General features: G+C 36.9%; 1 protein-coding gene across 4 annotated transcripts in view; it reads left to right on the top strand.

Annotated features, from left to right (window-relative positions):
* The window catches only part of LOC120523369 (POU domain, class 2, transcription factor 1-like), a 217569-nt gene that overhangs the window by 71047 nt on the left and 124029 nt on the right, over positions 1–22493 (top strand). For all 4 annotated transcript variants that reach the window (XM_039744631.1, XM_039744632.1, XM_039744634.1 and 1 more), the window contains exon 2: positions 16599–16664. In XM_039744631.1, coding sequence (XP_039600565.1) covers positions 16599–16664 — 66 coding nt within the window. The remainder of the gene's footprint in view (positions 1–16598; positions 16665–22493) is intronic.

Below are 22493 nucleotides of genomic sequence, written 5' to 3' on the forward strand. Positions count from 1 at the left end.
TAGACATAAATCAGATGAGTTTAAAGGAATGCTCCACTCAAAAAGTATATTTTTTTTATATGTTACTTACCCTGTGTAGTTTGTAGTGATGGCTGAGAAAAAATATCTTAATTTATTTTTTGCAGAATGGAGAGGAGAAACATTTATGATATGACGAGACAATTGTGACCAGTGTTGTAGAATGGCACACAATGTAAAAAACATCCACAGAAAAAAGGGAGAAAAAAAATCGCACATTAGTTGTGTTGCATAATCCACATGTCGTTTATCCAGTCATATGTGCTAAACATACAGGATGCATGCATTTTTTGCTAAAATATTATTAAGTATAAACTTCCAGAATTAACAGTATGCATCATAAACAGGAAACCTAAAAATCATGGGACTGATCTTTTGCATTGAAGACCAAAGCAACAGATGAGTGAGAGAGGTGACTCTTTAATTGAAAAAATCATTCCCATTAAGCTTTAGGTTTCCCATTTATGATGTATGCTGTTGATTCTGGAAGTGTGTATTTAACAATATTTTAGCAGAGAAGCATGTGTTTTGCTCATTTTGCACATATGACTGGATAACTGATATGTGGATTACACAACATGAGTAACTTAAGACTTTAATATTCACCCCCATGGACATTTTTTCACATCGTTTTCTGTTGTACAGCATTGGTCACCTTTGACTTCTATCAGCTATAGTATATCCTAAAACACTCTGATTGGTCAGTTTTTAGATTTGGTGTGATTAGTTAATTTGACTTTGGTGACCTTATTGATTAAAGGCATAAGAGGCATGGTAAGTTGCCTTCAAAGATGGGAAGCATAAATCTGGATGGGAAGCAAGAATAATGAGTGTCTGACAAGCAGGCTTTACAGGTTATGTTGCTAGTTATATCATAAACATCTCTCCATTCTGCATGAAAATAAAGTTAATTTTTATTTTTCTCAGCCATCACTACAAACTACATGCAGTAAGTAACATATTCCAAAAAAAAAAATTGGGTGGACTATTCCTTTAATAATCAGTATGCTACAACAAATAAAAATACATACTTTTCCAGTTATACTTTTTGTACAAGTCTTTTTTGTGAAAGAGTCCTCAGTTTAATGTGCATACATACTCCAACTGGAGCAGTGTTTAGCAAGAAGGTGTAATAGCTCTTGTCGTTCGTTTAAAACTTATACTGCTGCTCAGTCACATGATGCTTTTGCATTCATTTACCTCATGAATAGTAAACATGCGAGTACTCCAAATGGGCACTTCTATGCAAAGTTAGTGGGCCCTGGAGAACATGCAACTGCCATCTGGCTTAATTTTTTCTTATTTGTGTTCTGATGCTGCAGAGTTGGAAAATGTTCTTCAGAGTGTTGCTACCCAGGATTTTATTAAACATTTTATAGGCAAGGTCAATACATACAGCATCATGTACTACATTTTAAGTAGAGTTTAGGAAAAGTAAATAAACATAACTGTACCTGAATTAAACTGGCACTTTTCTTTCATATAAATCAAAGAAAGCAGTCACACAGTACTGAATAAGTAAATATTCAAAACGAAAGTTTACTGTGCATATATTTGAGGATATAAACAGCACTGTGTTTATTTATGTATATTCTAAGAAGTCTTAGCTCCTGATATTAGGTAATGAACCTGATGCCTCTTTTAACAGTTAGTAATCAATCATTGACATAGCTAGAACAAAAAAATATTACCTATTGTACGTCTATTTTTATTGAGGGACAGGTGCATTTTCCATTCTTCTTTTCTGTGATGGCAAAATATTTCCTTACAGAATCACTAGTCTAAACACATATTTTAAACAGCACCTTAAATTAGGATTTTTTATATGGTATTTGAACACATATATTGGGTATTATATAGGTTATGATATATTTTAATGTAATTATTTTTGTATGTGTGTGTGTATATGTATATGTATCTATACTAATAAAAGGCAAAGCCCTCACTGACTGACTCACTCACTCACTGACTCACTTATCACTAATTCTCCAAGTTCCCGTGTAGGTAGAAGGCTGAAATTTGGCAGGCTCATTCCTTACAGCTTACTTATAAAAGTTAAGCAGGTTTCATTTCAAAATTCTACACGTACTTACGGTAGTACAACGCCTGCCATGTTGAATTTTTCTTATTTATGGCCCCATCTTCACGAAATTTGGTAGGTGGCTTCCCGGCACTAGCCAAAACCGATGTATGTACTTATTTCGGTGGTATGATGCCATTGTCGGCCGCCATATTGAATTTTCCACACGTCACTAATTCTCCAACTTCCCGTGTAGGTAGAAGGCTGAAATTTGGCAGGCCCATTCCTTACAGCTTACTTAAAAAAGTTAAGCAAGTTTCATTTCGAAATTCTACGCATAACGGTCGACAACGTCCGCCATATTGAACTTTCTTATTCATGGCCCTATCTTCACGAAATTTGGTAGGCGGCTTCCCTGCGCTAACTGAAACCATTGTACACACTTATTTCGGTGGTATGATGCCACTGTCAGCCGCCATATTGAACTTTCCAACGTCACTAATTCTCCAACTTCCCGTGTAGGTAGAAGGCTGAAATTTGGCAGGCTCATTCCTTACAGCTTACTTACAACAGTTAAGCAGGTTTCATTTCGAAATTGTCCGCATAACGGTCAACAACGTCCGCCATATTGTACTTTCTTATTTATGGCCCCATCTTCTCGAAATTTGGTAGGCGGCTTTCCTCCACTAACTGAAACCAATGTACGTACTTATTTCGGTAGTATGATGCCACTTTTCAACAGTCTTTGTTACTTTATGGGCCCATCTTCAAGAAATTCTATCGATCAAAGAACTGTCACTTACCGAGTGGTTTCCATGCCCGGAGATACCACCTACCTTTTCCATTCTCTTTGTTACATATTGCATGACCATATCAGGCTCACTCTTGATATCCGGAGGAACATTGTGTCTTATGTATTGAATGACTGGGACAGGTTCAAGGTGTAGACTGATGACGGTACAGGAGATAATTATACTACACAGGAGCACTAGAAGAGTGAAATGCTTAAGCCCTTCACCTATGGTTCTGCATGTGAGTTGATGGCTGCCGCTGAATTGTTCGGTTGTCGCTTTCAAGTGTACCGAAATGGCCAAATATTTCACACCTTTCGACAACCGCCAATGCCTCTTAAACATCTTAGATTCACAGGTGACAATTTCAGTAGTGGACACTTTGATGTTTATGAATGTTTAAACTCTCAAAAGCTGGATGTGATTTTATCACTGAAACCGGTTGTGTGCTTACAACGCTTGACAGATGCCAAATGTCACTTCAGCACAACAAATCCTGCAAATACTGTCGTAATTGAAACAAACCATGAAACTCAAACCGATTATGACAGCAGCAATCCAAGCTGTGAGATTTGAGACAGAATTACTGTTCACATGGCCAACTGTAAGTTACATGCTCAAGAGTAAGCTCCGCGCACAGCTTGGTCATGTTACAACCGGAGTGCCGAACTGACAACATGGTATACAAAGAGATCCTTAACAAATAATTATTGGCATATTGTCCCACAGTTTAAAAAGGTTTAATTTTCTTCTTAATAAAAATTTGAATGCAGTATATATATATATATACACACAAAGAGAGACATATATATATATATATACACACGAGGTGTGGCAGAAAAGTAATGAGACTGTCAACACTACAAGCCATCTGGCAACGCTGCGCTGTTGTCCTTGATAGAGCACGTGTATCAGTACCCTCCCATAGCTCAGTGCGAGTCTCAACTCCTTCCGTTAACGACGTGATTTTTGTGACTGCTATTAGTGAAGTTGTGTTTTTGGTTGTGCGTCACACAAAATGGAACAGCGGAATTTGGAGCAACGTTGTGCCATTAAACGGCAAGTGTGACGTTTGAAAAGTTAAAACAGGCCTATGGGGAACATTCTTTATCCCGAGCTCAAGTTTTTCGCTGGCACAAATCATTTTTGGAAGGCAGAAAACATGTTGAAGATGAACACCGTTCAGGGAGGACTTCAACTTCGAAAACCAATGAAAACATCGAACGTGTGAACACTCTTGTGAGATCAGACCGTCGTTTAACATTAAGAATGTTGAGTGAACAATTAAGTTTGAACAGATTTACCGTTCATCAATTTTTGACTAAACATTTGTACATGAGAAAGGTCTGTGCCAAAATGGTGCCCTCTCCATAACACAATTTTTGACCTCCAAAAGGCATTCCTGTGGTTCCCCAGCCCCCTTATTCACCTGACCTCAGTCCGTGTGACTTTTTCCTAAACTGAAAAATGTCCTCTAAGGACGTCATTTCGGGACTTTAGAAAACATCCAAAAGAGTGTAACGGACATGCTGAAGACCATACCGATTGAAGACTTCCAGCGCTGCTACCAACAGTGGGAACAACGTCTCCATCGGTGTGTAGCTGCCCAAGGGAACTACTTTGAAGGGGATAACATTGATGTTTGAAAAAATAAAAACTGGTAAATAAAAAATCAGTCTCATTACTTTTCTGCCACACCTCATATATGTGTGTATATACAGTATATATATATATATATATATATATATATATATATATACACACACACACAGTGCATCCGGAAAGTATTCACAGAGCATTTTTTTCCACATTTTGCTATGTTACAGCCTTATTCTAAAATGGATTAAATTCATTTTTTTCCTCAGAATTCTACACACAACACCCCATAATGACAACATGAAAAAAGTGTATTTGAGATTTTTGCAAATATAATGAGCATGGGAGACGATTACCAACAATCCCACGTGACGCTTGGTGGACAAAGCGTATAAGACCTTGCTTGTTTATCAAGTTAAAATTTAGTACAAATTTTAGCACGTCTTGCAAAACACTCGCAAACTACGTTATTTACAATCCAAGGTTTTACTGTATTTCCTTATAAATAACTCCCACTTTTGCTTTGTACCATAACCTATCGTCCATGGGGGAGGAGTGAAAGCTTTAGATTCATCAAAAATTTCTATCTCTGGTTTTCAAAAGATCTCAACATTTTATGGTCCCCCAATACTGAAAACAATGATTTCTCAATGATGGGTGTGTGTCTGTGTGTCACAATTTCTTGAGGATGGTTGATAGCTAAAACAGCTGGATGGAAACATACCAAACTCAAAACTAAAGCCTGTCATGAAATGACGATGTGCTAATTTGTTTTTGAGCCAAGTTGTGCAACAGAAAGAGGCACACTAGCGGAACTTTCCAATGATTTTTTGATAATACTAGGGGGCTTTTCCCCCTGTTCGCTCACCAACCCCTGTGTTTGGTTAATCGGATATACAATTTTAATTTTTTTTCTTTGGAATTGTTTCAATTTCATTATTTGCACAATTACTTTAAAGCTTCATAAATATAGACCTCACTGAACTGTGTATTCTTTGAAATTCAACTTGTCGTTGCTTTAACTCTTCCGGGACCACAGATTCTTACAGCATATGGTCTATTATTGTGTAAATCCACATTTTGTGCATTGAATGATGCAAATGCGAAAAAACTTTGTTGTCCACTCTTTGCCTTTTATTTCTGTCCTCAATTTGTCCTGCTCTTTTTTTCAATTACACTTGGTTCTGATGATTAATCACTGTTTGTTTTGCGGTAATGCAATCTTTTCTATCTTTTCTTTGATACTGTAGCGACATGACATGATAATGTGTCACAAACGTTTTACTTCAACAGTTGTTGACTTCTTAACCCCAAACACAAATTTCTAGCACATTCTCCAACCCCATATCCCCTACATCTTGCACCTCCCTTACCACATCAGTCAATACCCCGCTATCAGTCTTCTGTGCTGTACTCCACCTTCCCTCAATTGGGCCAAACAGTATCTTAAAACCAAAAAGGCTGCAACCTGGCTGGGACCCTGCAATACTTTCGAATTTTCCTGGTTTCATAATCTCTTATCTGCCTTTTTTTCTCTCCAACGCCTTTTGGTCTCTATTCTCCGTATTGTCCTTATACGCTTTATATGTGTCGAGAGCATAGGATCTATGTGAACTACGTGCTTTTACATGGCTGACTGTTTTTTGATGGATTTGCGCTTATTTGATATCTTTTGTAAGTAGGGCCTGTCTCGCAAGAATCTCATGTTCCATGTCTTCGCGAAACAGCCCTGGCACAGTCTCTTGGCACCAAGTCTCATGTTTACAGTCCCCGCGAGATGCTCCGTGGCAAGTCTCTTTTGTCTCGCAGGTGTTATAAATGTCTTTCGAGAACTCCTGAGAAGATCACTTATCGTCACCTTGCTTTTGCTTTCCAGGATTTCTTTTTAAAATAGAGAGATCTCTAGAATTATGGCAAATACCGTAATTCTGCAATTATACATTCTTCTTGTAAATTGCTATCGTAATGACCTATTTTATGATCAGAAAGATCAGCATCATGGCAGTAAATAATTACAGAAATGTTATAGAACAGTTTGGGTAACTTGGTTACTAGGGTGCAAAGCCTACCAATGCTTGTGTCTGAATTTTTTGGCACTCCATGCATCCATCACAACATTTTCATTTCTGCCACATGTAACTTTGCCTCCTATGTCTCAGCTTCATACATCATTGTTGATCTTACCTGTGTCTTAAAAATCTCACCTTTAACCTTCATCTTAATTTTTTAATCACATAATATTCATGATGCCTTCTTCCAATTGTTTTATCCACACTGCACTTACTGGTTATGCTCCGTATCTTATTTTTCACTTTGAGATTCCTCTGATCTTAGATGCTTAAATTTATCCAGTCTTTTCAATACCTCTTCTCTCTTCTTCCTATTCAGTCCTATCTTCCAAAGCATTTCTCCATTCTTCCAAATTCCTCTTCACTTCTTTTTCTGTTGCAGCACAGGACATTTGCCATAAGCATGCACTGGGTGGGTTTGTCTTTTAATCACATGACTGACATCCATAGCAAGATCAATAAAGTAAGCACTTACAGTACGTCTGCACCAGGAATATTTAAGTGGGATCTTGTCAGTTACCCCATCACTGCTTTGACCCTGAGTCCTCATTCCCTTATATATAAACTGGGCAATCCTCACATACTTCCATGGTACTTCTTTCTCTCTCATGCACATTTAGACATTGCACTTTATTATAAGCCTTCTCTATATCAATAAACACCATACGCCACCTTTTTTTCTGTTTTTCCTCAATGCCTCCCTATGATCCGTATCAGTGCAAAGGCTCCATCAGTTGTCCCTCTCTCTGGCATAAAATCAACCTTCTCCTTCATTATGGTGCTCTTTTACCAAAACTTTCTTTCAATAACCCTTTCCCAAATTGTCATTGTGTGTGACATCAGCTTTATCCCTCTATAGTTTTCACAATCTTGAATTTCCCACATCTGCTCCCTCTTCTCATAAACTCTTCCACACTCCTGCTGTTATTTCATCCATGCCTGAAGCTGCTGCGGGTAAGAACGAACAGAGCTTTGCAATCAGGTGGTTGCCACTAGAGAGAGAACTTGTGCATAGAAATAAAATAGGTGAAGTTCACCATATACACCTATGTGTGTGTATGCCTGAAGAGGTGAATGAGTAGGTGAAGCGACGTGGTTGCAAACATGTATGTGCGCGAGTGGGAAGGACTGTTAAATTAATGACAAGGCGCCTGATCATAGAAGGACATGGGGTGCGTTACTCAACATTGTCTGCTATTAGGGTTCCATTGAAGACATAAATAATGATTACATAGGCAAACAAGCTAGCGGTATAAAAATGATGTCCAGACCACAAGGGGTCGTCTTTTGACCAGTCTTTTGGTTTGTAGGCACTTCTTTACTGCTGGACAGGTAGAGCAGAAAGAATAGAATTTCAATTTGTATATACAGTATTGGTGTGAACAGTTTACTTCCAATTTGTATATATTTTTCGTGTTTGTGAGTGCTTTTTTTCATCATTGTCTTTGTGCATAATTTTTTACTTTTTGTTTTTGATTAATATTGTGTCTGTCGTTTGAACTCTCTGGAAAAAAAGGATGAAAAGGTGTTTATTTCTGTTGAATATTGGTTCTCAGCAGTTTTTTTTTGAAACATTCATTATAGTCTGTGTCTGTATTCTTCCACCCCCTCGTTGTTCAGTTACAGCTCCTGGTGCCCAGAGTCTGAAACTGGAGACAACAGAGAGAGAGAGAGAATGATATTTGAAAAGCAATGGCTAGCTGCACAGTTTTTCATTTTGATTGGTAGCATGTCATCTTTGCCGCCTTCTTAGCTTTTATCACAGCTTACATCTGTTTCACCACCATGGCTCTCTGCACTCGGATGAGTTCCCTCCTCTTGTCCTACCCAGCATCTCTTCACCTATTCTTAATACAATTTTGCTTTTGAAACTTCCCCCTAAATCTGTTCTTGAGCCCTTCCTCTTTTAATCTCTACCACTTTATCCTTAGTGCTATTTCTGTGATCCCCCAGTCCATCACCACCACTTTATACTGCACTGTCACACTTTCCCCATTTATGACTTTAAAATTCTTTATCTCTTTCCATTGCCATCTTCTACACATTAGAACGTCTAATTGGGTTTCCCTTCCTCCACTACTGTAAGTAACAAGCTGATTTACTTTCTTTTCAAAAAATGTGTTATTACCAAATCAGAAATCTTCTCTCCCCTTCACCATTTTTCTTCTTTACTTCACACCCTCCATGTACCCTCTTCTATCATCTCTCTACTCTTTCCCGCATTCAATTTAGATCACCACCAGCAGTCACCTTTTTTAGTCTTGTACCGCCTTAAGCTCTTCATCCATATGTGCCCAAAAATGTCCTTCTCTTCTTCGTCATTGCCATCTTGAAAAGCACAAAGGTCCAGCTTGACACTCATCACCCTATTACTCTTCCTATTCACACTGACAAGACTACTTTTTTAGTTTTTTTGGTACTGTTTTAACTACACCATTGCTCTCTTACAACGACTTAAAGCCTCCACTTAATTCTCTTGCTTGATTCCTCTTCCATCTAGTTTCCTGTACACATAGCACTTCCATTTTCCTCCTTTCCATCAAATCTGCCAACTCCCTTCCTTTCCCACTCATTGTCACCACTCTTACCTTTAACTTACTATTTTCTTTCCCCTCCTCGTTGACTTCTGATTTTGTGGACTAACTTCATCTGGGCCTGCCTTGGCCTGGTAGCCCTAGTTTGTTTAACACATGGCTCAGGCAAGGCACCTGCTTGTTGCCTACTGGGTACACCCTAGCATTTTTCTAAGCTGATTGGATTGATTCCATTATTAAGGTTTTGACTGTTTTACATCTGGATTGTCTTCTGACACTAGCACTCTGTATTTATCTGGGCTTGGGACTGCCACCAAGTTGGGCTGTTTGCACCCCAACACCAAATGGTAGCTAGATTGTGTCTGTTTTTTTTTTTTTTTTTTTATTAAATTGTGGATACTGTTAACTTGAGAATGAAGCAGATTCTTATAAAGTTTGTGTTAATAAATTTCACTTGTTACTCTGACAAGAGGATTAGATTTTAGGTGAATTTATACTGCAAAACATTGTTCCTTTTAAAGTTTTTTAAGCTTATACGAACAACAACAAACCACTGCTCTGAAGACTTGTGAATTTAGAATTCAAACCAAAGCTCAAGCTTTTGAAGTTGAAATTTTAAGACATTGTTGTTCCAGCAGCTATCATTGATTAGATTTTATACCTGTATTAATTTATCAGGGCGGCCATTTGTTTGAGTTAGATATTTCCCGTTTTGCTTCCCTACTTTGACTTTTGAACTCTGCATGTTCAGTTTAAGCTGGGGGTAACATCATGAAGACCAGCCCAGCTGCACAATAAAAGGTGCACGTTCATTTTCCTTCTCCTTTAATTTCTAACAACTTAAATGAAACTAACCACGAGTAAAGGAATTAATGCTAAATTTATGTACAAAGTAGTTACAGGTGCATATATTTGATATATTTGCTTGCATTAAAATATTACTCATTTTAAAATAAATTTACCTTTAAAATGGTCTAAAATATGACAAATTTCAGTAGTATTCATCCTTTAAATATGTTAGTAAATTCACACTATGTACTGTACTCATTTGTAAATCATATGCTGGACACATTTTATTTTTTATGCAAATATAGTATTGCACTTTTTCACATTTTGTTTTCTCAGATTTTTAATATGCAGTGGATTAAATGTTTCAATTTTCCATGTTAATCAACAAAGATTTTTGTACCATATACAATCAAATGAGGGTAAAATTTCTTCAGAGTAACAATTATTCATCCTCGTTATAAATACAACCGTAACATGAGCTTGGTACATAGTATAGCACTTAAATACTGCCAGAAAAATCTATCAGAAATCCTTTGACAGGAAAGTGAAACTGGGAAATAAGTTTGCCTTTCAAAAAGATAGTCATCCATAGCTTTCTCACCATGGACAAAAATTATTTAAATTGTCTAGGCTTCTCAACATCCTCTGAGCTGTGGCAAGACTTCAAAATTGCTTTTCATGAGTATTTTGTAGACTAACTAGAAGGTTGAAGTTAATAAAATCTTAACTAAAAAGATGTCTGTCTTTTCATAACTGCCGTGAGTTGTTAAAACTATATGTTTGACAAATTTTAGAGGGCAATTCAGTACATCACATTTGTTTAATTGTCTATCTCTGCCAGATAATTACAAAATAAGTTAAGGTTTACATTTACAAATGCATAACTCAGCAGGTTGAACATGACTTTTTTGACAACCGTATAGAAAAGTGATTTCTGGATTTAGTTTTGGACCCACATCTCCTTCATTTGCAGTGTTGTCCTTGAGTCCACAATTCACTTTTATTTACTTCCTTGAGAGGTGTGAAGACCAAAATTAGTTCACCTCTGTAATGTCGTCATGTGCTCAACACCATGAAGTGTTTTGAGAGAGTGGTGCTTGCCCAAATTCAGAGCAGAATACCGGACACCCTGGACCCCCTGCACTATGCCTACCGGTCCAACAGGTCCACTTCAGGTGCCATCGCGGCCACACTACATTATTCCCTCTCTTACCTGGAGAACAAAGACTCCTACGTCCGTATGCTCTTTGTTGACTACAGCTCAGCCTTTTAACACGGTTATCCCCCATAAACTCACCCATAAACTGTCTGCACTTTGCCTTCACCCCACCCTCTGTGACTGGCTCCTAGACTTTCTAACTGGCAGTCCCCAGTCAGTCAGGATTGGTAATAGGATTTCAGCCAGCATTATCACAAACACAGGCACCCCACAGGGATGCGTCCTCAGCCCTATCCTCTACACCCTGTTCACCCATGACTGTGTCGCCTCCCACAAAGATAACCTCCTCCTAAAGTTCGTAGACCACACCGCAGTGATTGGACGCATCACTGTTGGCACGAGGAGGCCTACAGGGGGGAGGTGGCCAGTCTGGTGTCATGGTGTCAGGACAACAACCTTGCCCTCAACGCAGACAAGGTGAAGGAGATGATAGTGTACATGAGGAAGGAGAGGAGACCTCACCGGCCACTGTTCATCCGTGGGCGTTAAGTGGAGAGGGTGAGCAGTATTAAATACCTGGGTGTTTACATTAGTGAGGACCTCACTTGGACACTTTTTAACACCACACAGCTGGTCAAGAGGGCTCAACAGTGGCTGTACCTTCTGAGGAAGCTGAGGAAGTTTGGTATGTTGATTAAGATCTTCTGCAACTTTTACAGCTGCATTGTTGAGAGCATCTTGACCAGCTCCATCACCATGTGGTACAACAACACTACTGCTATGGACCACATACACCTGCAGAGAGTGGTAAAGACTGCTGCGAAAATCACCAGGGGCCTCATGCATAACTCCGTGCGTAGAATTTGCACTATAATATGACGTAAGCACAAAAGCCGAAATGTGCTTACGCACAGAAAAAAACAGATGCAGGAATCTGTGCGTACTCCAACTCCGCGTTCTTCCGCTACATAAATCCCGGTCAGCGTGAAAAATAACGCTCATGCATGTGCGTGCTGTCCTGCCCCAATTCCTCCCAGAATTATGCCTCTTTGAATATGCAAATCAATATAAATAGCCCTTAAGCTCAGCCTTCTGTGAAAAGACAATGGGAAAAGCACGGGGGAAAATATAAGAGTTTCAGCGAATACCAAGTGGAGGCAAAGGAAAAACATACTATTTGTTGATTTAAACCGTGGTATAATCAACAAAAGGAAGTTGTTCGAGTGACATAGCGTGTTGGAGAAACTTGAAAGCTCAAGTTCACAAAGTTGCACAGTGCCGGAAATAAAAAAGAAGTTGGCAGATATCAAAGTCGCCGTGAAAAGGAGAGTCTTGGCCCACATTTTGAGTGTCATATGAAAGCTTATTAGGGTACAGAAAAAAAAAAGCACACAGTGGGGGGAAAAAGCACAAAATGTCAACTTCAATCTCAAAATGTCCACTTTAATCGTGTAGTTTATTTTGTCATTAAAGTAGAACATCATTAACTTCATCTTAAAATCGTTTAATTAACCAGTTTCTCAAATCACATTGTAATTAAAGTAGCACTTTAAATGCTTTGTTTTGTATGTGATCTTCTATGTGCTCTATGTGTGTGAATCACTAGTGCTTCTTAAACCTGCTCTCTTCCTCCGACTGGACACAGAATCCATTACATTCGTGATATTACAGCTCTCTGAATAACTAAAATACTGAGATGTATATGTTATATCATTTTCATGATGATAAGAGTTAAAGCACGTTATTAAACATGGGTTTCACAGCGCAGCGAATGTGCGCGACCATCGGTGAAATTATTTATTGCAGCAGTACTCAAGGGCGGCTCTAGGCTTGTGGTGGCCCTGGGCGGTGAAAGAATCGGTGGCCCCTTCGCCGCCAATATCAGTATGGTATCTTATGCATAGTAGATGGCCACGTCCGTTGCGGACACTGCATAGCCACCTCGTGCTCATGACACAAGCGTTTAACTTTTGTCGAAATTTGCCGCTGTGTTTTTAGCTGTGTCGTTATCTTCTTTTTCTGTTTTATATTCAATATATATTGGCTTGGCCGCCCCTGCAGTCCTTGCTTTTCTTTCTCCAAGTAACTGATCGCCACACAATCAGCTCTGTAATAGACATTAAGCCATCTGTAAGCTTAGAGCGCCGATTCTTTAAAACATTTAAGGAGCATTGAAATATCTTCGTAGTACATGTTTAATTATTCTATCCTTCATGCCAGTCCCAGTGAAGAATATAGATTATTTAAATGAAGTTAGTTTTATCTGTATAATATAATAAACATATTTTGCTGGATTTCATCTTAAAAATGATATCGTCATCATATGTAAATACACGCTTTATAAAGTGGCTCGGGTTGTTTAATATGTAGTGCAAGTTTACAGTGAGGTAGTTATACTTATAAGTACAGATAGTTCTACAAGGAGCAATTGATTGAGTGCGTTTAAAGTTCTTGGGATGAAACTGTTTCTGAACCGCGAGGTCCGTACAGGAAAGGCTTTGAAACGTTTTGCAGTGGCTGAGACAGCGTGTCCTTAAAGCTGTCTACCGATAATTCTCTTTCCGATCAGCTTCTGCTGTGATTCACACTCGGATACAGTGATATAAATACTCCGAGTGGTGCAGTGAGAGTAATATAGATAAAGATGATTGGCTGTGGCAACTCCTAATGGGAGCAGCTGAAAGAAGAAGAAGAAAAAGAAGGTTCAATGAAAGTAACAATGCTAAAGCAGTTATGGTATTTGGAATACTATGGCTATTCCCTGGACCATTATATTGTTACAAGTTAATTACAATCAGATGCATTACACTAATAAACAATATGCGATTAATTTCAGTGTATTTATAAAGCCGCGTCAGGAAAGGAAAGGATAACCACACAGGAACAGTATCACTGCTTTGACGCCGGGTGCCGCCAGTCTGCAAAACCAAGCGGAGAACTTGCGTACGACAAGGTATGAGGTACCGTGGAAATGTGCATGGCTTTACGCCAAGTGTAGGTTTTATACATCGCGATTTGAACATGGAAACGTTCTTACGCAACATATCTGTGCATATGTACTGTTTATACCTGAGGCCCCAGGACTCCACTGCCCTCTCTGCAGAGCTTCTACAACAACAGAGTCCACAGGAGAACTGCCTCGAACCTCAGGGACCCCACCCACCCACAACACGAACTGTTCACACTTCTACCCTTGGGCAGGAGGTATAGAAGTATGAAATGCAGGACTTCCAGGCTAAAGAACTCTTTCTTCTCCAAGACCATTACACTCCTAAATAACTGACTGGAGTTTATAACCATGGATCACCTCATTCTGTCTACCTCACGCAACTGTATTTTACTTGTCCATCACACACCTACCTGAACATTTCACTTTATACTTCTATTCTGTTTTTTATACTTTATTCTGCCTTTGTTACTTATTTATTGATACTTGCTATTTATGTTTATCTTTATACGTTGGTTTGTTAACCATTGGCATTTGGTGTGGACAGCAAAGAACGAATTTCATTGTATAGGGAAACGTGTTTCCTTACTGTGCAAATGACAATAAACTTTGATTGAAGACAAAATATAATTAAGGCATTGACACAAAGGGATTAATACTTAAAGGCATGTTCCTTAAAATTTTATTGTTTTTCTTTTTTCCATATTGGAAGTGTAACTTCAAGTAAAAGCACATAATGTGTCAAAATCTTGGGCTTTGATGCATGAATGAAAAATTGGATGAGGTGAATACTATTTCTAGGTGTTGTCCATCCATCCGTATCCAACCCGCTAAATTATAACACAGGGTCACGGGAGATCTGCTGGAGCCAATCCTAGCCAACCCAGTGTGCAGGACAGGAAACAAACCCGGGCAGGGCACCAGCCCACTGCAGTTCTCGGTGTTGTACAGTACTTTGATTTTTGTTTACTTTTTCTTTCAAGTAACCCTGAAAATGTATCATATTAGTAAAACAATTCCTGTTGCTTTTAAAGTGTTATGTTAGTTTAGAATGAAATCTTAGAATACTGTGGAATTGTTTTTAATTTTGCATTCTTGAACTAAAAATACATTTATCAGCTTAAAAAGAAACCAGTAAAAAAAAAATACTATTTCAAGAAACACACAGATTTTTAGTAGATTCTGAAACTTTTACATTGTTGCCATTTTGTATATGTTACATTTGTGACATTTTACAGGTGCTTTACCCGGTTGTGGTGACATGTTTGGATGTGGTTGGGGTTGATAGTGCACATGGGGAACTTCATTTTGCCCCTAATTATAAGCCTTGGACTCTGGTGATAATTTTCCTTTATGTGATTACGTTCTGGCTGTTGTGCAGGGGGAATTTTTTTTAAAGATATCCAATTAATATGCTAATGAGCTGATAAATATTTATGCACAATTTAAATTATGCAGAAAGCTTTCAGTGCACTCTGCAAAATGAATTGCTCACAGGACTTCAAAGCACACTCTGCAGCACTAACAAGGGGGGGAAATTTGCATAAGGTACTAATCAGCTGCATACTGATTAAGCTTCATTATGGAAACTGCCAGCTGCAATCTTTGTTTCTATTTTATTACTGAAAAAGGGGAACTTTTTCACGCTTCAGTTGTCTTGACAATCGCAGTGTAAAACAGCTAGGAGAGAGGCAGCAAAAACTGCAGAGGTCCTGAAGTTTCCCTTCACAGTTTTTTGCTTTTCCAGATTGCTCTCCTGTTACTAGACTTAATGTTAAGCTCAACAGTTCTCTGGTAAAAGTTGAAGCCATCAAGGGATATTTTTTTTTCTTTCTATCTTTCTCAATCCCTAAATCTGACACCATGTTGGACTGCAGCAACTATGTAGTAGGTGGGTGCGCTAAGCTCTTTAATAGATCTTTTGCTATTTAAATCAGTGCTTGACTATGCATGGCGATAGTAGGTATATTTACACTTCCTCCACAGAATCAAAGTTTAAGAATTGTTTGCTTAAATGCTTGATCTTGGGAGGGAAGAAGAACAAAGCATTGAATATGATCTTAAATGAAAAAATTAAGTTTATTTTTTTGATAAAAGATGCATATTGTTTAAGTCACAGTTGCACGAGGCAAACTTTAAGAAAGCTAAAAAAAAAAGGCAGTAAAGCACACCTCACAGATGTTACAATGTTATACATGTCTAAACTTTCTGTTATATCTTGGTGTATTTTGAAATAACATTTTTGAAGAATGAGTTAAGAGTTGAGCTGTACATGCTGCTATTTTTGTTTTAACAAAAACTTGTTGAAACTGATTTATTTAATCATCTATGTTTCATTAAAATGTATGAATATTTTGTCTTTCACTGGTATATTTTTAGCACTTTTTTTACTCTTGATGGAGCTAAATTTTAATGTGTCTATATAATTGTAACTGTAATGTTAGGTTTAACCCTAGAAATGAACTTTACTTGGTTATTTATTATTTTTTGCTGTATATTCACAGTAATGTTTTTTCCAGCAGAGATCTGTAAGAGCAAAGCAAGCTTTTTTACTTTACCTTGTATTCAGCCAGATATATTTTTTTAAATTAGTTATTAATGGAAAAAATGACTGTACCAATCTATGCTTGGTTCTTACATAAGTAATATGTATATATATTTTTTTTTTCCCCCAGAATCAAAAATGAGTAATCCGTCTGATACCAGTAAATCTTCAGTGGAAAACCATGATGGAAGCACAGGTAAAAAAAAAGTCCCTTAATTTCTACATTTTTTTGCTGTTTTATTTATTCATCTTAAATTTCAGTTGTGTAATTTATAATTCTTAGAAACTGTTTTTAATGCAGCCCTTTGTAGTTATGTCATCTTTTTATGAAAAAGTTTTTCTATCTCTGTATACTTGAGTTTGTAAATGTGGTATTTTGCAGATTTTATATGCTGTTTGTTTACTTGTGATTCTAACCCGCCATAAAGAACTTAAAAATATTACATGTAATATAAGAAAATGACACTCACTAGGCACTAAAGAAGCGAATAATCAACTCATCTTTTGTGGAATGTACATATTTGTGTTTGCTTGTTGTTGTTATTATGTCACTGAACAGATGCTCCTTAATTTATTTTATTAAAAATATAAAATTTTCCAAGTGATAGATTTTTAAGAAACATTTTTTCTGAATTGTACTTTTATATCGGCATCTTTTTATTTTTATTGAACAAGCTGCTGAGTTTTTAACTGTTGCAATTCAGAAACAAAGTAATAAAATATTGCTTTAGAAAACACTCAATCTTCAGGGGTGGGGGTCGATCTGTTCTTAACTCAATTTTTTTTTTTGTAAAAACTTGATTGCTTTGTATGGATTGCAGTAAAATTAATAAAAAAATATATAAAAAAAAAAAAGAAAACACAATCTTAACAAAATCTGCATATTGCATTCTCTCTTCTGAATCCATGGCAAAGAGATGCATGGATTGAAATGTAATACATAGGTCATGCCTACGTAACAGAAATACATTACATTCAATAAGCCCTGCCTAGATATGCATTAGTTACTTAAACATGTTTATTCTTTAAACCAGATTTTACAGTTATTTTTATATGTATACATTTTTTTTATTTGGCTCCACTGCCCTGTGTTTATTCACATAGACTCTAATAGCCAAAACTGTGAAGAACAATTGAAATAATCCTTTTACAGAGTTGCATGATGCTGCCAACACCACAGGTAGTCAGTGGGCCTTTATGGCTGTTACAGTATACTGAACATTAAGTGCAAGGTTAGTTAGTAGAGTCTTTGCATTTGACTGTGTACCAAAGAGTGAATTTCTAATCCTAACAGTGCTCCACTTATTTAGAAGAAGAAATGGTACTCGTGTGTTATAACCACACCACAGGCAAGAGAAAAACTTTGTTTTTTACATTTGTTTATTTACAAAAGACAATCAAGAATATGTAAAATTAGATTTTTAATTACTTTTGAAACCTTACTTCTGTTGCGAAGTTTCTAATATCGTTAAATCTAGCATCAAAAGGTCACTGCTGTTTAAGGTTCTACGCATGAGTGAATGAAGAAGCGCTATCTGGGTTGAGTTGCGGGGTTATAACGCACTAGTACCAAAGAAACTAATAAAGTAGAATAAGAAACTGAGTTAATGTTTCTCACATACTAATTGTTAAATATTTAAAGTTGGTATATATTTTTGTTGGTTTAGACATTACCCAAAGAAGAGTATCTTTTTAAATATGATTGACTATGTTAAGTCAGACCAATATATTTTTATACAATGTACTGGACACTGTCATTAAGTAGTGCAGAGTGCTGTTCAGATTTGTGTAATACAGTTAAAACGCAAACCAAAGTGCAGCAATTGCATCCTTCCCAATACTTAAGTAGTATGTATGAAGACATATGACATGTATGTTAGCAAGTGCCTGGCCCCTTTTTTATTCTTGTAATAACTTATTTAAAGCAACTGTAAAAATCAAATATCAGTTAGAAAGGGTCAGTCTGAGATTTCTAATAACACTTGATCATTAAATTTACTTGTGATACAATGTAGCAAACATAAACCCCATTATATTTTGAATTCATTAAGCTGAAATTTTTGACATGTGAAGTTTGGTATCTTTAGTAAAGATTCATTTTTTATACAAGACCACATCATTGATGCCTTAATTTGAAGTCATGTCTTTTCTGTTTCATTAAAAAGTAAATGTTTTATGGTTACTGTTGTGCTTCATACATACTTAATGCAATATCTTGTTTTTTTTTTGTTTTTTTTTTGTTTTGGCAAACTTCTCTTGTATACGGTAAACAGAGAAAAATAGTTTTTTGGTATTGTGATTTGTGATACTAATTAAGATGCTTGTATGCTGCTGATGCAAGGACTGTTCTTTTCAAAGGGAACCGAAGTGATTGGAACAGATGCATGGTTCTCAGATAGTGGAAAGAATTTGCTATATTGGGATCTTAGGAGAGCACAGTCCATACATAGTATATTCAAATAGCTCAGTTAATAGTTACTCATACCAGGTATTTGCCACAAATAACTCATTAATAAGCTAAACATTTGGGTATTTAAGGCTTGCGAGGGAGCCTCAAACCAGGTGGCCATCTTTAAGAAGAATGGCTCCTGTGCTCTGCTGAAATCGAACTGCAATTGTCCACGGCTTGTACTGAAGAATTAAATGATGATAGCACTGTGGCTTCTTTTCAGCCGTATTTGTATTTATAAATGAATACACTACAGTGCATATTGGGAGTGAATGCTGCATTTTACAGCAGTATATATAGGTTCAATCTATAAACTGCATTTCTAAAAAGAACCCATTTCCAGGGAGCTTGCACCCCCTGCTGTACACAATTGGCAATGAGGATGGAATGCAGCCACTTACTGAGTCCCTTTCTTTAATGTTATGTAAGGAGGGACCAGTCTTCATTCAAGGTTAACTGTGCCCTAGTCCATGGATCCAGGTGGCTGTGTAAATCGACAACCTTGCTACAACTGGTAGATGATCAGGCTATCTTGAAGTTGTAAGCTGGTGAGTTGAAGCTAGATTTAAAAGGTTGGAAGAACAGTGTATCTAGCTGCAAGGGAAATGCTACTTGTGGCTACATTTTATACTAGTTGGACTTAAAGGTCCAAATAATAAAAAAAAAATGTGTGGCGTTAAAAGTAAATGCTAGTAATTTGGTAAAATGTGTTGATATTAGAAAATAAGCATTTTGTTTTAGTGAAAGATAAATTTCTGTTATGTGACATCCATAATAATATTGATCTGAATATAGCAACACTGCTGGCACAGTTAGCTAAACTGAGATCCTCCAGAGAAACACAGGATATGATCAAGGATGGATGATGGGGGGTAGCTAAGGGAGATAGACCCTTATGGATATGGATGTTTAAAAGCTTCCTACAATTAATAAAATTTTCATTTTAACTATACAGGGTACATCAAAAACCTGCAAGAAAAGAAAATGTGAGGCAATGAAAAATGTGTTAAGCTTTAAGTAATTGATGCCTGAAGGAAATATAGAAATGAAAGAAAAAGGAAAAAATACCTTTATCTTTTAAATATTGTTAAAATAATATACAGCACTTGTGTTACAACTGATACTACAGCAAATGCTAACAAAAGAGAGAATATATTGTGTACACAAAATAAGACCTACGTTTTTACCCTCCCATAGTAGGTGTAATAAGAAGAATGCTTCTAAATTTGATCTAAAATACATGTATTACTTTTCTCTGAATATTAATCCTACTTTTAGGAATCTGTTTGATAATTATGAATTTAAATGGAAAATAATGAGACAAATTCCCTCAAAAAATATGAAGAAATTGTGTATTATGTGTATTAACTTGAGTGTTTTATAGAATAAGAACTATTGCGATAGAAGGCACGATTGGGATAACATCCTGACTGGGATGTTTATTGTTACGTGGCCAAGAGGCCATTGTAACAGGTAACCATTGGGAGACTGCCTTCAAGGGAAAGCTGTTTCTCCCAGTATGTTGCATGTTTGTTCTGTCTTGGTTATCACTGACCCAGAAATACTTTAAGGCAATAATGTTGCACTGAAAGCTCTCTTGGGTCTGGTTTGAAGTTCCACTGCTTTCAGCCAAGTGAGGTAGATGTGAGTGGAGTTGAATCAAACCTATCTGGAGATAAGTGGGATAAATGTTATACGTGGTTTAAGTAAGACATAAAAGAAGAGTGCTGTGTTGTAAAAAAAGGTTGTGATAGGTTTTGAAGGTTGGTGTGCAGGATGCCCCCTACATGTCAGAGTATGTGTTTATTCATATAATATGTGTGTATGTATATATGTATGTGTGGGCGTGTGTGTGTGTGTGTGTATATATATATATGTGTGTGTGTGTGTATATGTATGTGTATATATGTGTGTATGTATATATGTGTGTATATATATATATATATATATATATATATATATATACATATATACATATATATACATATATACATATATACATATACATATAGGCCGCCACCACAAAGAAACCGGAAAAAGAAATAGAAGAGAGAGTTGGGGTCAGTACGGATTTTGGAGCCACTATGAATAGTTATGATGAATTGAACATACAGAGTATCAGTATTAAGTTAAAGTAAAGTTATAAAAAGGCCATGTTAAAGTAATGTATTTTCAGCAATTTTTTAAAGTGCTCTACTGTATTTGCCTGGCGAGTTCCTATAGGCAGGCTATTCCAGATTTTAGGTGCATAACAGCAGAAGGCCGCCTCACCACTTCTTTTAAGTTTAGCTTTTGGAATTATAAGGAGACACTCATTTGAAGATCTAAGGTTACGATTTGGAATATAACTTGTCAGGCATTCCGATATATAAGATGGAGCGAGATTATTTAAGGCTTTATAAACCATAAGCAGTATTTTAAAGTCAATCCTGAATGATACAGGCAACCAGTGTAGTGACATCAAAACTGGAGAAATGTGTTCGGATTTTCTTTTCCTAGTTAGGATTCTAGCAGCTGCATTCTGCACTCGTTGCAAGTGATTTATGTCTTTTTTGGGTAGTCCTGAGAGGAGTGCGTTACAGTAATCTAGTCTACTGAAAACAAAAGTGTGAATTAATTTCTCAGCATCTTTCAGTGATATAAGAGGTCTAACTTTTGCTATGTTTCTTAAGTGAAAAAATGCTGTCCTAGTGGTCTGATGAATATGCGATTTAAAATTCAGATTACAGTCAACAGTTACCCCTAAGTTTTTTACTTCCATCTTAACTTTTAATCCTAATACATCAAGTTTTTTTCTGATAACCTCATTGAATCCATTATTGCCAATTACTAAAATTTCAGTTTTCTCTTTATTTAGTTTGAGAAAATTACTATTCATCCATTCAGAAATACCAGTAAGACATTGTGTTAGTGAATCGAGAGAGTCAGTGTCATCAGGTGCTATTTATAAGTACAGCTGTGTGTCATCAGCATAGCTGTGGTAACTCACGTTGTAACCTGAGATAATCTGACCTAACGGAAGCATATAGATTGAGAAAAGCAGCGGACCCAGGATAGAGCCTTGTGGAACACCATATAGAATATCATGTATCCTTGAGTTGTGATTACCACAACTAACAAAGAATTTTCTACCTGCCAGGTAGGATTCAAACCAATTTAAGACTGTGCCAGAGAGGCCCACCCATTGACTAAGGCGATTTCTAAGAATATTGTGATCAATGGTGTCAAATGCCGCACTCAGATCTAAGAGGACGAGAACAGATAAACGGCCACTGTCTGCATTTACCCGCAAGTCATTTACTACTTTAACGAGTGCAGTTTCTGTGCTGTGATTTGTTCTGAAGCCTGACTGAAATTTATCAAGAATAGCATGTTTATTGAGATAGTCATTTAATTGCAAAATGACTGCCTTCTCTAGAATTTTACTTAAGAAGGGCAGGTTAGAGATGGGTCTAATACCTCGACTCAATACAAGTTAGAACCATGCAATGGGACTCTGCCTCTGTAGTTGGAACATAACATGGCAAACGCAGAAGCAGTATTGCATGATTGGCTAAGAATGTTTGAATGCTTCAG

The sequence above is a fragment of the Polypterus senegalus genome, chromosome 2 (genome assembly GCF_016835505.1).
Source record: "Polypterus senegalus isolate Bchr_013 chromosome 2, ASM1683550v1, whole genome shotgun sequence".
NCBI classification, from domain to species: Eukaryota; Metazoa; Chordata; class Cladistia; order Polypteriformes; family Polypteridae; genus Polypterus; species Polypterus senegalus.